This window comes from Podarcis gaigeae, assembly GCF_964106915.1.
Source record: "Podarcis gaigeae genome assembly, chromosome: 1".
Classification (NCBI taxonomy): domain Eukaryota; kingdom Metazoa; phylum Chordata; class Lepidosauria; order Squamata; family Lacertidae; genus Podarcis; species Podarcis gaigeae.
Window position 1 is genome coordinate 56,789,553 of NC_139678.1, and position 15,578 is coordinate 56,805,130.

Sequence of the window (15,578 nt, forward strand, 5' to 3'; positions counted from 1 at the left end):
TCCGGGGTGCCATGCTGCCTGCATCCAAACCAAAGGAGCGCCGCTGGCTTTCGGGCACCACGCACTCCTAGCCCACCTAGCGCCTGCTCCGGATCCTTACCCGGACGGCTTCGTAGGCGTCGTTGAGCGTGATGATCTCGTGCTGCTGGTGGGAGCCCGAGACGGCGCACAGCACGCAGATGATCTTCTCGTGCTCCTTGCAGTACAAGCTGAGGTCTTCGCCGTGCTCCTCGCACTTCCTGCGCTCCACCTTGCGCTCCCCTTCCCCGACGACCCGCTCCGGCTCCGCGGCCTCACTGCCCGGCGGCTCCGCAGCAGCCACGCCAGCCGTCCGATGGGCAGCGTACTTGCGGCTGTGCTCCTGGGCGTGAGGCCCGCAGAAAGAGAAGCCGCAGTCCTCGCAGGCCTGCACGGCCCTCTGCGCCTCGTCGGGCTCGCACACGTCGCAGGTGCCATCTTGGAGACACTCCTCGCCGCTCGCTCTCCTCTCGGAAGCCATCGCTGGCCGAAGGCAGGAAAGGCCCTTCGCTGGCCGGCCCTGGAAGGGAGCAAGTGGGCGGGGAAGAGCAGGACGCCTGGGCCGCCTCGTCGCCTGCAAAGCGGAGCTCGCTCACCTCCCGCGACAACTGTCCAGGCTTGGAGACTTGGAGCTCTGCGCTGCTGTTTTGCTTTCGTTTGCAAAAGCCACCTTTCTTTCGGGTCCTTGTTTGTTTCCTGCCGGTTTCTTAACAACTTTGGGCCAAGATCTAACACACACACACCCAAAACAAAATCCCTCCCCGTGCACCCCTTTATCTTATGGTTTGTTAATAGGTTCTGCCCCACCCCCCGCTTTATTCCGTAGCAAGCGCGCTAATTTCGCTTCTGGAGCGCAGGGCCCGTGTGAGTGTGCTTGTGCATGCGCGTGTTTAACTTCCTGAGTCGCTTAAAGCGGCGATGCTTTTGCTCCTCTGCTCTTGAGGGGCTGCGCGGCGCGCATCGCGAGCGCGGCCAAGCCATGGTGGTTTGAAAAGGGATATCCTCATATGGGATTCATTAAGGCCTCTTTTTTATAAAGAAAAAGAAAAAAAAGAGATTTCCTCTTGTGGTGAGGAGGAGGGAAATGCGCGCGCGTTTCTGTACCCGGTTGAAAAGCCAGGCGTGTTCATTGGGAGCGGAGCCTCAAGCAGCCTAATAACCGGTCTGGCAATAATCAGCAGAAGCTCTTTGAAGTCGAGAGAATGTTTTCTTTTTCCCACTATTGTACTAAGAGGAGATAAAGGAAAGAAGCAAATTGGCTGGTTCTCTTTCTTGGCTTCAGGGTGCTTTGAAAACTAGGATTTGCCATTCCAATAAGGAAGTTTTTCTTTTTCTTTTCTTTTCTTTTTAATGCAGATTTGTTTAAGCCTCAGTTTGCAGCTAGTACTATAGCAGGAGTGTTTCCGCCTGGCCCCCAAAGCTCGGTTTCCAAGCCTGTGTTCCAGAGGACAAAGGAGATGAACTGTGGCCGAAAAGGTGGAGGAAAGGGTTAATTGGCCATTCCCACAACTCCTTCTGTCACTGAGTTCAGTGAGTTACTTCCAAGTAGCAGAGTAAGGGCTAGTGTGTAAGTCCTATTGCCCAGTTACCAGAGAGTTGTACCCACTGAACTCAGTAGATCAGCCATTGCCAACCAGTTCTGGATTAAAACACCCATCACCGGCTGCACTTGCAGAGGCTGATGGGAGTCGTGGTCCAAAACATTTGGAGGTGGTCAGATTTGCAAAGGCTGCAATAGATAATACTTCTGCATGGGCTATATATATATATATATATATATATATATATATATATTGATCAATAAGGGCTCTAAATGTTTACATTGTTGGAGATTTGTTGCCTCAATCCGCAAGTGTGTTTCAAAGAGGTAGTTTATAGCAGAAAAGTTATGTTGCCAATTGGGCAGATAGTATGTCCATTGACATCTGAGATGGCAGTCATGACTTCATGTTTTGGTCAACCTTTCAGCCCCTCTATAGCTAGAAAGTTAATTTCAATGGCAAACCCAGCATTATATGATCTGAGATCATAACATTTCCGTTTATGGTAGCCAGGAATGGATTCAGCTCTGACTGAATTTAGTTTGGCTCATAATTAAACGCCCAAACAGTTTGCAAAATTGCTACAGCAACTCTGCTCTGCTTCAGATTACTTGAACATGAAAACATCCCATGGCGATTGCTGGTGCGTGACTTGCCCTGATGTTACAGCGGAGCCAATAGCATCAGGAAATCAAACAAAACTCAGGAAAAACAACTTGGCATCTGCACAGTGCCTCATATGTCATGAAGCAGATTTGCCAGTCAGAGGTGTGCCAAAATTGCACCTGCTGGAAATGCACAAGTATCAAAGATACTTGGGCAGTTGTTTAATTTGCCACTTATGAAATCTATAGGGGACGCGGGTGGTGCTGTGGGTAAAACCTCAGTGCCTAGGACTTGCCGATCATATGGTCGGCAGTTCGAATCCCCGTGGCGGGGTGAGCTCCCGTCTCTCAGTCACAGCTCCTGCCCACCTAGCAGTTCGAAAGCACTCTTAAGTGCAAGTAGATAAATAGGGACCGCTTTATAGCAGGAAGGTAAACAGCGTTTCTGTGTGCTGCGCTGGTGCTGGCTCGCCAGCTGCAGCTTCATCACGCTGGCCACGTGACCCGGAAGTGTCATCGGATGGCGCCGGCTCACGGCCTCTAGAGCGAGATGAGCACGCAACCCTAGAGTCAGACACGACAGGCCTGTACGGGCAGGGGTACCTCTTCAGCCATTGCATTTTGGGGGATATACTCCTTCCAGGGGGTTGTTAGGGGACGGTAGTACCTCATGCTCCTTCCGGAGTGGTTTGTCCACCTTGGGTCCCCACCCTGCACTCGGCTCTCACCTGTGGCTCATAGAAGCTGTCAGCATGTGACAGCAACCACACCCTGGGAAAATCTTCAACTGGCCAGCTAAACCAGGAGAGGGTAGTTGATGAGTCTCAAACCCTCAGTGAGATCAGGTGGTCCCCTGCATGCAAGGACAGGCTCCAACAGATTGAGAGGATGAGACCAAGAGTGGGTCCAAGGATCAAGAAAATGGTTTCTGCATGAGCTGTAGAAGGAAATGAGGGGTAAATGTTACATTAAGCAATGGGTTAAAGCCTCAGCGCCTAGGACTTGCCGATCGAAAGGTCGGCGGTTCGAATCCCTGCGGCGGGGTGCGCTCCCGCTGCTTGGTCCCAGCGCCTGCCAACCTAGCAGTTCGAAAGCACCTCCGGGTGCAAGTAGATAAATAGGGACCGCTTACCAGCGGGAAGGTAAATGGCGTTTCCGTGTGCGGCTCTGGCTCGCCAGAGCCGCAATGTCACGCTGGCCACGTGACCCGGAAGTGTCTCCGGACAGCGCTGGCCCCTGGCCTCTTGAGTGAGATGGGCGCACAACCCCAGAGTCTGTCAAGACTGGCCCGTATGGGCAGGGGTACCTTTACCTTTACCTTTTTAAGTTATAAAAATGAATGGGAGTGTTGTGACTGCCTGCTTAATGTCAGCATTAGGGTTATTGTTATTTTGCAGTTCCCTTTACAGCAGGAGTGGGGAATTCTTCTCAACTGAAGGGTTGCATTCACTTCTGGTTAGCCTTACATGAATCTGCGCACCAGTGATGGCTTAGGAAGAGGTAAAAGTGAGCCGAACAATAATTGTAAATTTTATCCTTCGACAGTATGCTAGTTTCTACACACACACACATACCTCTCTTTATCCTCCATCCATACAAGTGAGAGGCATTGCTGGAGCTCAAGGACATGTCCCAGCCAGGCAGAAACATTCAAGGAGGGTACAAAGGAGACATGTGGCCTGGAGAGGAGTAAATGGCTGGGGAGAGTCCCAAAAGCTAGATAAGGCTTGGAGGGCTGAATTTGGTCCCTGGGCCTGAAGTTGCCCACCACTTGTGTTAAAGTATAACATGGTGGGAAGAGAGCTCACAGTTTAGACATCAGAGGTGAAGCACTATTAACTAGATGAGAGGGAGAAAACAGAATGAAGAGAAGAAGCAATGTGTTACAAAAGATAAATGTGAGCAAATAAAAAAACCCAAAATTTAACTTTGTTTTTGGATGTTATTAGACTTCATTTTGGTTGGAGATGAGGACTGGGGGTTAAGGACCAAGGTAAGGTAAAGGTAAAGGGACCCCTGACCATTAGGTCCAGTCGTGACCAACTCTGGGGTTGCGGCGCTCATCTCGCTTTAGTGGCCGAGGGAGCCGGCGTACAGTCATGTGGCCAGCATGACTAAGCCGCTTCTGGCAAACCAGAGCAGCGCACGGAAACACTGTTTACCTTCCCGCCAGAGCGGTACCTATTTATCTACTTGCATTGGCATGCTTTCAAACTGCTAGGTGGGCAGGAGCTGGGACTGAGTAACGGGAGCTCACCCCGTTGCGGGGATTCGAACTGCCGACCTTCTGATCGGCAAGTCCTAAGCTCTGTGGTTTAACCCACAGCGCCACCTGCGTCCCTTCTAAGGACCAAGGAATGATCCGTAAACATCCAATCCTTTTGAGTGTGAGTTAAGGAGTTAGTGATCTGGTCTAGAAGAAGAACATTGTGATTTTAATTGGGCTATTAAAAGCTTTTTGTGGGTATTTATCTTGATCTTTTATACATTGCTGCCTTTTATCTTCCATAGCTCAAGGGCCAGTTCAACAATTACTATCATAGCTTGTGAAAAATAGCTTTTGCAGTTCTACCCATTGGCTATTACAGACAGCTTCCTTATCATATGAACACATTCTCCCAGAATATATTAGGGATGGCAGGTCATAAACCAAGGCTCTTTGAAGCCCGAAAATTGTCTGCATTGTCACCTAGCTCCCTTCTATCATCCTGTTATGCCTTACGCTCTCAGGGTAGCTAATGGATTGGTCCTATTGAGGGGGGGGTCTGATACTATCTCCGTTAACTAAGACATGTTAGTCTTTGGTGGCCTTTGGTTTGAGGTATCCAGCTCTCACCTGGATAATACTGTATACACACAGTGGTCTTTAGTTTACTGCTAACTTGTCTACCAGTTGACCCTTCTTATACGTTCGAGACTCACTTCTTCATACACCCTGGTGTCCATCTTGTCAAAAGTTGCCTGGTACGATATCTTTATGTCGGCCATTGTTTTCCATTTGTTTTCCAGATATTCTGGCTCTTTGCCCTAGGTACTTCTTGGATACATGTGTATTGGTTCCTATGTGTTAACCATCACCATTGGTGTCATTATCTATGTTCCTCTATTCTGATCCCATCTACATCTTGATGAGCCCTGGTTGCTGCTGCCCTGAATCTACTTGAGAATCCCACTTTCTTGGTACATGCAAGTACTGTGCTTGACCGGCAAGCCTGCTTCAACAAGCCTGCCTTTTTCTGTAAGTTGTATCTACCAACTCAGTTGAACACATGAATTGGGCCTTTTTAAAGCTATAGTCTCCTTATGAGTAGATAGTAGATCGTACGCCAGGGATGAGAAATCTCTAGTTCTCCAGATGTTCTTGGTCTGCATTTCCCATCAGCCCCTCACCATTGGCAATGCTAGCTGAGGCTAATGCAGACTGGAGTCCATCAACATCTATAGAATCACAGGTTCTCCATCCTTTACAGAGACAGATGACAGGAAGTTGTAATTATGAAGGATCCATCATAAAAGCTCTTGGAGAAACATGGTGGAATAAGCCCATTCTCTTCTTCCATCCTTTAGTAAGGTTAAGCACCTAGAAGTGCACACAGAAAGATACTGCTTCTTCCTGGTACAGACCCTAACAACTGGTTACTACTTGGTCTCAATGGACCAGTGATGGTGAAGGAAGCACCATTCATCTCCAAACTTAAGTTGCCACTTGACTGCATGTTAAATTGCAGTAGCCCACCAGCTCTCATCCCTGTTTGCCTACTGTGGAAGCTTGGAAAAGACGGTTCATCATGACAAGCAGTCTGCAAGTAAAATAAAGCCTAAAAGAACCCCATATGGCCATTTTCATACCCTTTCCCCTCTTGCCATGATTATCTAACACTCCACAGAAATATCTTCCCAGCCGTATCTGCACTGCAGGGGCTGCGGGACTGAGCTTTCATAAAAGGTTTACAAGATGCTTCCCCTCTTGGGTGTTAGTGCAGGCCTCTGCCATTCCTGAGGAGTCCTCTGTTTGAACTCTTAAGCTGACAGATGTTTTTGTGGTACCTAAATGTTTTAAAATGTGTTGTCTGTATTGCCGGAAATAACATGTTTTGAAGTGAACAAAAGAGGATAACAGATTTCTCGGGGTATGGTTGCCAGATGAAAATACTAAAAAAGGAAGAAGCAACAGGCACTAACTGCTGCAGCATTTGCTCAATGGAGCTACAGTGTTCTGAAATGCAGGAGGCCCATTGTGTTTTCCTAAGGCTATGGTGTTCTAAAATAACAAGCGTCTTTTCAAATGTGGTGCATTTGCAGTTGTTTGTGAGAAATGAGTAGGGTTTTTGCATGGCAGCTCCATCTACATTTAGACTTAGATTTCTGCCTCAAAACCTAATGGCACAGCCGAGAGCCATTTTAATTGGTTTGCAACTTTACCTCTCTTTCTTTATAATGTTCCTTTCACCATTGCACACAGGCCCAGTTTGCACATAATGCTAATCCAAACCATGACTTAGTGTGAGCTTGCAGCCTCCTGTAGAGAATGCTGGGAGATAAGCCTTGGTTTGAACCCCAGACACTGGTTTCTGTCAATCGGCAAACCATGAGCTGTAGCCAAGGTTTGTTTTTGGGTTATAGCTCATGGTTTGCCTTGTGAGCACTGGGAGAAGACCTCAAGGGTGCTATTTTGCACATGGATGCTACCTTAGTAATCCTTGATCTTGATTTTAGATTTAGATTTTAGAAGCTGCTCAAAACAAAACTTGGTTTTACTGTGGTTTGTAATGCTGTGTGAAACTGTTAGAGGCACATAAGCCATTTTAAGTTTTTTTGACTGTACCTTTAAAAATATACATTTCTTAAAATATATATTCATGCGACAGAAGGCAGTGGGAGGGAAGAACCCAATAATGCATCAAAGAGTAGGAGTTGAACTTTTCCCTGTACTACCTTTGAATATACATGGCAGTACATGTAGGCATATTTTGATATTTCCCAAACACCATCCATTTAAACACCTAGTCCAGAGTATGCAAACACACATGCTATTGGCACTGGTCAAAACACAAATGATAGTGTACACTGTAGACACATCAGACAAGACAGAAAATAGGAAGAGAACATGATACATTTTACTATTTTTTACTTATTCTTCCTGTAGACCATACTGCAGTCGGTTAGGATTTAATGCTTCAGAATAAGAAACAACACACAATGTAATGTATAATTGTAAGACAAAAAAAATTAGTAGAGCTGGGTACAGGTACTAGGTTTTTTTTTTACCTGCATCTCACTTTTTCTTCTAGGAGCTCAAGGTGGTCCTCATTTTATCTTCACCACAATTCTGTGATGTAGTTTAGACTGAGAGTCAGGGAGTGGTCCAAGGGCACCCAGGGAGCTTCATGGCTGAGTGGGGATTTCGAATCTGAGTCTCCCATGTCCTGGCTTAACACTTTAATCTTGGTGTACAAATCCTGTTTTGTGTATTGAGCACAGAAGGGTCTGGAATGCAGCAGAAATCTCTTACATTTTCATTTACTGTGCAAATGGCTAAAATTGTACTCTCAGGGTATGGAAGTGGGGAGCCAGGAGCACTGATTTGTATACAATGGTACCTTGGAAGCCGAACCCGTTCAACTTCCAAACCATTCAGAAATCAAGGCGTGGCTTCCGATTGGCTGCAGGAAGCTCCTACGGCCAATCGGAAGCAGTGCCAGACGTTCGGGTTCCAAAAGAACGTTTGCAAACCGGAACACTTACTTCCAGGTTTGCAGCGTTCAGGAGCCAAAACGTTTGACTTGCAAGTCGTTTGTTAACCAAGGTATGACTGTGCTGTAACAAAGCAGCATGCATGAATAAAATAGTGATGATAGAAGGATGCATTGCACACCATACATTTTAAGCACACATGCCTGACAAAGGATCCGGGGAACTGTAGCCTGCTAAGGGTGCTGCAAATTGTAGCTCTGTGAGGGGTAAACTGCAGTTTTCAGGATTCATGTGTGCTTTAAATGTGCTCTAAATGTATGACCACAGAATCATAGAATTGTAGAGTTGGAAGGGACCCCAAGGATCATTTAGTCCAACCCCCTGCAATGCAGGAATCTCAGCTAAATCATCTATGACAGATGGCCGTCCAACATCTGCATAAAAACCTCTGAGTGGGGAGTTCACAACCTCCTGACTCTCTGCAGTGGAATGATCCTACTCCAAATCTGGGCACGTCAAAAGCAATCAGCCATGCAGTTTCTATACTTGAATGTCTTTGGGGAAATTATGAAATAAGCTATAGGTTCTAGGACAATATTCTGATACCGAAAATTTCCCTTAACTGATATATTATGGAGAAGAAGTGGCAGGTTTTTTTATTTCTGAAACTATTTTCATTGGGCTTTTGCATATAGACTTAAATGCTTTCCCTGAAAATAATTGTAGGCTAATTTTACTCATAGCATCACTAAGCTATTTACCTGCTTCCACAAAATAGATTTACTTACTCTCTTCTGCAGAGAATCTTATAGTACGTTAAGTGAGCTATACTTTTTATTCAAAAATGACTACAATTTCCAGTTTGTTGGATTAATCACAAAGCTATTTGCATTCCTTGCCACAGTAACGAAAAGAGTAAATTCCAGAAAGGGAGTGGGGAAATCATATTTTTAATATTGAGACTGTAAAGCAGATAACTTTTTCATGCAATACAAGCCGTGAGAGTTTATGGCCAGTTTCATTTTAGCAGGCAGTCCCCGAAGATCACCTTATCTGATTTCCTGCTGTTCCCATATTAACTGATATCTTATCTTATTAGAGTGCATGGCAGCAAAATGTAATGTCCTCTTGTTGAATAAATCCATTTCTGAAATGTTATGAATGAAAGAGTCACAGCTGTCGCTAATGTTCCATGTCTGTGGATGAACATAACCTGCCAGAGTTGCCAGAGAAAGGGTTTGATTTAACTCCTAAATATTCCATCCTGCAACCTGAGAATATTCTAAATAAGTTATTTTGTGGGCTAAGCTGACTTATTCACATGTTCGTATTGCTCCTTTTATGCACAGTCACAAAGACAAAAAAGAATAAGGACAGAGCCATTTAACAACTCCCGAAGCTATGTTGTCATTTGGGATGAAACTATTCCTTAATCATCATTTTCTCTAAGTATTGTTGCACATTGCTTCATTGTAAACAGTATCATCTAACTAGAACACAATGACATCTACCCATATTTAGAAATCCTTACTATTTATCCAAGTTGATTTCACGTAAATGGAACATTGTTCTTATATATTGTTGTTACATGCCTTCTAATGCATCTGCCCCTTGTTGTAACACACATTATGTGAACATCTGAGAATAAAAATATACTTTCCAGGAATTATTGGTAAAAATGTGATGATGCTCAGCAAAGGCATGGTAGGTTCCTTTTCAGGGTTTACCATTTAGGCCAGTGATGTTCAAACTTTCAGATATGGAACATTTTCTGAAGAACCCCTGTCGAAGAAGGAACCCCTGAAATCCCCAAGCAGGTCCATTTGGCCCCACAAACAGAAACCCACACAAGGACTTCTGCTACCACTACTCTCCCCCTAAATTGGCTTTGTGGGGGTCAGGAGGATACAATGCAGAAGAGTCTAGGGCAGTTGCTTGAGCACTTGCTCAGTTACTGTGGGACATTGGACAACTGGCTAACAACACAGAAATCTACCGTTTGCCCAGTCACAACCGACTATGTGTGCTTGATTAGGCTCACCAGACCTCGGAATTTGGCCCGTGAGGCCATTTTGGATCAACACTGCCCACCTGATATCCCAGTGGAGATCTGTTATCTCCACATTAAGGAAGGAATCCAACACAGAGGAGATTGTTCCATCAGCACATGCACTGCAGCTTGCCAGGCAGAATGCTGTCCCCATCCTCCTGTTTTGTGTTGTGGGACTACACTACTTGGTACTATTGTGGAACCAAAGATGTCTACTCAGAAGTAAGCCCCATCAACCTCAGTGGGACTTATTCCAAATTAGTGTGCACTCTCCTCTGTGCCGCAAACCATACCACTGCTTATTTAACAACTCATTGCATTAGGTCACAACCTTAGGTCTGCTTTTGATGTTTCTTTGGAACACTTTGAGGTCATTTCTTCAGTCGCATGCATTGCCTAAAGACTCTTAACATGTAAGCTGGGAAATTGTGACATCCAACTTTCTAATTGTCAGGTACATTTGAAACTCCTATGATTCCTGCATTTTCTATACTTCATATCCATGAGCTTACATCTACAACAGGACCGTTTCATGAGTGAAATTTTTAGAACATTTGTGAACCCAACCATTTGATGTTAAATAAAATCCAGCCATCCTGACCTCAATTTCATCTGTCTACTTTTAAAGGTAAAAGCGAATTATGAACAAACAAGTGCTAATGCACTGCTATAGACCTTCTTTCAGCAGTGACCCTCAGACTTCCTTTACTTCAGGTGTGGAAAAGCAATTCTTTGCAGTAAGAAGTTAATTTGTTCAGTCTTGCTCTGTGTCCCTTTGGCTTTGATATAATAATTCTATCCACCCAAGTCTGCAAATTATTGGCTTCCTTTGATCCCCCAAGCTGAGATTTTCATCCATTCCCTAATAATTCATTTAACTTCAGTGGGAAACTACCGTTTCTAGCAGTAGCATTCAGGAGCAAGCAATAATCATGCAACCAGTGGGAAAGGATAATCTGAAATGAAATGAACCCATTTCAGTGAAAGCCTGCTGAGGTGGGTTTGATTTTTTTGCTGCTCTTCAGAAACCCTCAGCCCAATATAATTTTGAGAGAAAACTCATACTGTTCAACTGTATTTTTGCTTCAGCTACAAAAACACATTTAAGAAACCATGTGAAAACGACACTGGAAAATGGTAAAACTATGGTTTGTTGGTTTTAAATGCAGGTATGTGTTTGTCAATGGTACATTTGTTACAGATAGTTTAGTAGTTCCTTTCAATGAACTTCTGGGGTGGGGAATTTTTTCAACTTGAGGGTTACATTCCTTTCTGGGAAACCTCCTGGGGGCCACATACCAGTGGTAGGCATGGCTAGAGGCAAATAAGTGGGCAGAGCCATGTATATAAATTTTAGCTTGCAATATGAGGCTGGTTTCAATACATGCTCCCACACTGCTCTCTATCCTCCATCTAGTCAAGCAGGAGTTATCAAAGTTCAAGGGCTCATTCCAGCCAGGCAAAAACATTTGAGGGATTATGAAGCAAGGCTGGGGAGAGGCCTGGCCTGGAGAGATGCCCAAGAGCCAGAGAGGCCTTGTTAGGTGTGCGTGCAGGAGCCAGGCCCTGTGACCAATATGACTCTGCAGGACTGGGGTCTTCCTAAGTTTGTTCTGAAGAGGCAAGGTGCGGCCCACAGGTGAGGCCGATTGGTAACTCACAGCACCTGGTGGCAAGAGCCGGGAAGGGATATAAGGTCAGCATTTTCCCCTTCAGCTCTTTGCCACAGCAACACTTTCCCTGCCTTGCTGCGTTTGACTCCTTGACTTCTTGATCCTTGGACCCTTGACTTTGTAATTCCTTGCTTCCTGACCCTCGGACCTTTGGCTTCTTGACTCCCAGCTCTCTGACCCTCGGACTCTTGGCTTTCTGACTCCTGGCTTCTGGACTCCCGTTCCTGCTCCCATCCCGCCATCTTGCCCCAGGTCCAGATGTCCCCAGCCGGAACTTCAATCGCCCGTGAACCGGACTGTGACAGGCCTCCCAGAGCCTGAGGTTCTCCAGCCCTCTTTTAGAGGTTATAACATAGTTTTGAGTCGTGGGGGCTGAAGGCCTCATCCTGCAGCAGGAAATGAGCCATTCGCCCTTTCCAGCACTTCCTGCTTTATCATAATGGTAGCTTCTTAAATCTTGGCTGCTGGACCCTCTCAGACAGGTGCTAGGGAGCTAGAGCATCTCAGCAATGATACCATTCCCAGGCTTGGCGTATAGGGGTGGAGCATGTGAGAACAGGAGTCCCTTGTCTTCCTCTTCTTACTGGCTTGGAAACCAAGACACGGCTTCTGATTGGCTGCAGGAAGCTCCTGCAGCCAATTGGAAGCTGCCTCAGACATTCGGCTTCCACAGAACGTTCACAAACTGGAACACTCACTTCTGGATTTGCAGTGTACAGGAGCCAAAACGTTTGAGTCACAAGGCATTTGGGATCCAAGGTAATTTCTTCTTCTCTGAGCCTGGTATTTTGACCAGTGCTGGTATTTTGAGTTCATGCCAAGTTGGCCTTGTTGTAGCAATTGTACTAGTTTGAGGACTTGGGGTCTAGGAACTGTTCAGATAGTTGCTTTTAAAAAAGCAGCAACAACCCAAGTTGGCTAAATCTCATGAATACTCTGAGATGTGTTTTTCAAATGTGGGTTTGTTTTTTCCCCCTAACATGCCAACCTACCAGCATCCATCTCTTTGGAAGATGACACATAGCATCTTCACATGCCACAAGAAGATTGTGTGTGTGTTCACTCCTGCTTCCTAAAAAAGTTGCCAGCCAGGGAAGCAAGCAGAAGGGAGAAGATCTGTCAAGTCCAAAAACTTGCACAGAAACCTTTCTGCAGCCTCCAGGAGCAGCGGAGGAGCTTTCATTGCTGCAGTGTTAAACTCCCGTCCCAAGGAAGAAAGAGTCTCTGGTTCTGTCTTTTGCAGGATCCTTTCCCTTGCCAAAAAAAAAAAAAAATCCCCTCCAGATGTCTTGTACCTCCCTCAGAGAGGGATCTGCCTCGCATCTGGGAATCACTGTGTTAATCTCGTAATGCAATAATCATGAGCTGCAGAGAGAAGAGAAAATTCCACATCTGAGAACTGGCAAGTAACACAATCACGCCAAGATTTATGACAATAAAGACACAGTGTAATCTTATGCTTAGACTTTCTGCAGCATCTTAATCACCTAGTTAATTCTGGTTATACCCTTTAGATAAATATCATTAACCCAGTTTACAGATGGAGAAACTGGGGCAGACATATTGTATAATTTGTCCAAGGCTGATTCAGCAAGTGTGTTAATATTCAGTACACTCTGACACTTAGATAAATTACGTGTGCACACAAACACACTTCTCGTTTCTCATGGTTCTTAATGGGACTACTTTGCATTATATGCTATATGGACGCTTGTCTTATGATAAATCTGGGCCAATTCATAATATATCCCACTGCCACCACGTGTAGCGATGTGTATGTGGGAATGCAGGTGGAAAACATTAATGACTTTTATCTGTTCTGCTTGTGGAGATTTCTTTTCACATGGATGGATGTTTGCATGTTTTGTGTGTGACTAGACTGGAAGCAAGGTAACCTAGGTGCTGTGGAGTAGACCACATGGTGCACAGTTCTAGCCGCTTTCCCATCTCCAGCCCTACATAATATTCAGCAGGTGCACATTACGTTCGCACAACTCCACAATACGCAGCAGCACTCCAAATCGGATATCCCATTAGCTGGTAGAAGAGATACATTTTCCCCCTCAGAATATATTGTGGATTTTAAACTCTGGGGGAAAGCAATAATCTCAAAGCTGAAGCACTTTCTTGGGGGAAGTCATATGCATCTCACATAGCAAATGACTACCACCTGTGCACTTGTTCATCTGCAAAGTGATCCTCTGAAAAAAGCCCTTAAAGATCATTAACAGCGTTTTGATGGAAACTAAAATGTCAGAAACAAAGCGTAAGTACCTATCAGTAGAAGATTCACAAAGGGAAAATATGATTCCACACCCCCTTTTGACATTTTTCATTGATGGGAAAATGTCATTCAGACCTAGTGAAATGTAACTTAGTACTGTAATACCTCTCTGTCAGAGCATCAAAAACATGTGCTTCCATAATGTCTTCTTGTAAACTTGAATGCTGTCAGCTTTTAGGCCCACTCTTACCTATTGGATTGTGTGAGGTGGTGACAGATTTTGGGATAGTGTCATAGGTGAGCAAATTGTCGACAATTTTTGACAAACTTTTGTCAAACCAATACATGAATCGTTTTAATACATTGTGTTTTGGCCACCGTTTGGATTTTATTTTATTTTATTGCCTCAGGCACCAAGATGTCTGAGGCCACCACTGTCCATTTGCAAATGACAGGAAAGCCTTTTTGTTGAGATAATCAATGCTGCCCTCTCCGCCTTCAGAGCCTCAAAGCATTTGCTTGTGTGATACAGTCAAAGAACTGAGGAGAATTTTCAATCAGCCTGTGAACTTTAGAGGGCCCAGCCAAGGATCAAATGTCTGTGAAGGTGACACCAATCCTTCGCATGGACAGCAGTATGTTATCACAGGGATTGAACACCATGCATAATGTAGTAAATGGTCTACAGAGGGTTCTCTGAAAGAGATAAAACTAACAGGTTTGGGGGGGCTGCTCTTTATGAGAAATGAGACTCACAACAACAAAGCTGTTGACGCAGAAGCAAGGAGAACTGACACTCGCAGCTTTTGACTTTCACAAACTGTTCTGCCAACTTTCTGTACATTAAGTGGCCCCCTCAGCCCATAAATTAGTTGGCATAATGCTTTCATCACCACAAAGGCTCACAGTAAAGTCACCATGAATCATGAAAGGGGCAGTGTTGGGTGTTCAAGCTGCTCATGTGCACTTGAGGAGCCCTAGCAGGATCAAATGCCATGCTCTTTAGTTTATAAACCATCCCCGACTCTGCGTTCATCATCTGAGGTCCTTCTTCATGTGCCTCCTCCAAGTAGGTCTGGAGGGTGGCAACAAGATTTTTATGTAGTGGTTACCCATTTGTGGAATGCTCTGCCCAAGGAGATTCACCTGGTGCCTTCATTATATTTTTTTAGGCACCAGGCAAAAACGTTCCTTTTCAACCAGGCCTTGGGCTGATTAATATTCTACAGCCTTTTAAATGTGTCTGTGGGAAGCGGGGATTATTGTTTTGCTGTTTTGTTTTACTTATTTACTCATTTTTATCCTGCATTTTATAAAATAAAATACTGGACTTAGAAGTGGTTTTACTGCTACAGTGGTAGCTTGGTTTTCGAGCGTCATGGAAGTTGAATGTTTTGGTTTTCAAATGCCGAAAACACAGAAGTAAATGCTTCCATTTTTGAACACGCCTCGGAAGTCAAATGGCTTCCACTGAGTCCCCCCCCCCCCCCAATTTTCTCTTGAATTTGCCAACCACCCTTTGTGCCTCGGTTTTTGAACATTTCAGAAGTCGAATGGTCTTCCAGAATGGATTACATTTGAAAACCAAGGTACCACTGTATTTGCCTTTGGAGCAACATTTCCCCAACTTTGTTTTTCGAGTACGACTCCCATCACCCCTGGCTAGCAGGACCAGTGGTCAGGGATGATGAGAACTGTGGTCCAAAAGCAGCTGGAGACCCAAGTTTCGGAAACCCTGGTTTAGAGGAATGTCAGATGATTGGCAGGTGCTCA

At 45.0% G+C, this 15,578-nt stretch overlaps 1 protein-coding gene and 1 long non-coding RNA gene across 3 annotated transcripts in view; one reads left to right on the forward strand and one right to left on the reverse strand.

The window, feature by feature from the left end:
* Window positions 1-2,396, reverse strand: part of TRIM44 (tripartite motif containing 44) — a 91,153-nt gene extending 88,757 nt beyond the window's left edge. For both annotated transcript variants that reach the window (XR_014567428.1, XM_083752727.1), the window contains exon 1: window positions 101-2,396. Coding sequence is in view for 1 of the 2 variants with exons in the window: in XM_083752727.1 (XP_083608853.1) it covers window positions 101-499 (399 nt within the window). In the remaining variant the exon portion in view is untranslated. The remainder of the gene's footprint in view (window positions 1-100) is intronic.
* A 1,118-nt stretch (window positions 2,397-3,514) lies between these two features.
* Window positions 3,515-9,524, forward strand: LOC310851165. The gene is made up of 2 exons (XR_014567602.1): window positions 3,515-4,157; window positions 4,520-9,524. It is a non-coding gene; the product is annotated as an uncharacterized lncRNA (long non-coding RNA).
* Window positions 9,525-15,578: the final 6,054 nt, after the last annotated feature.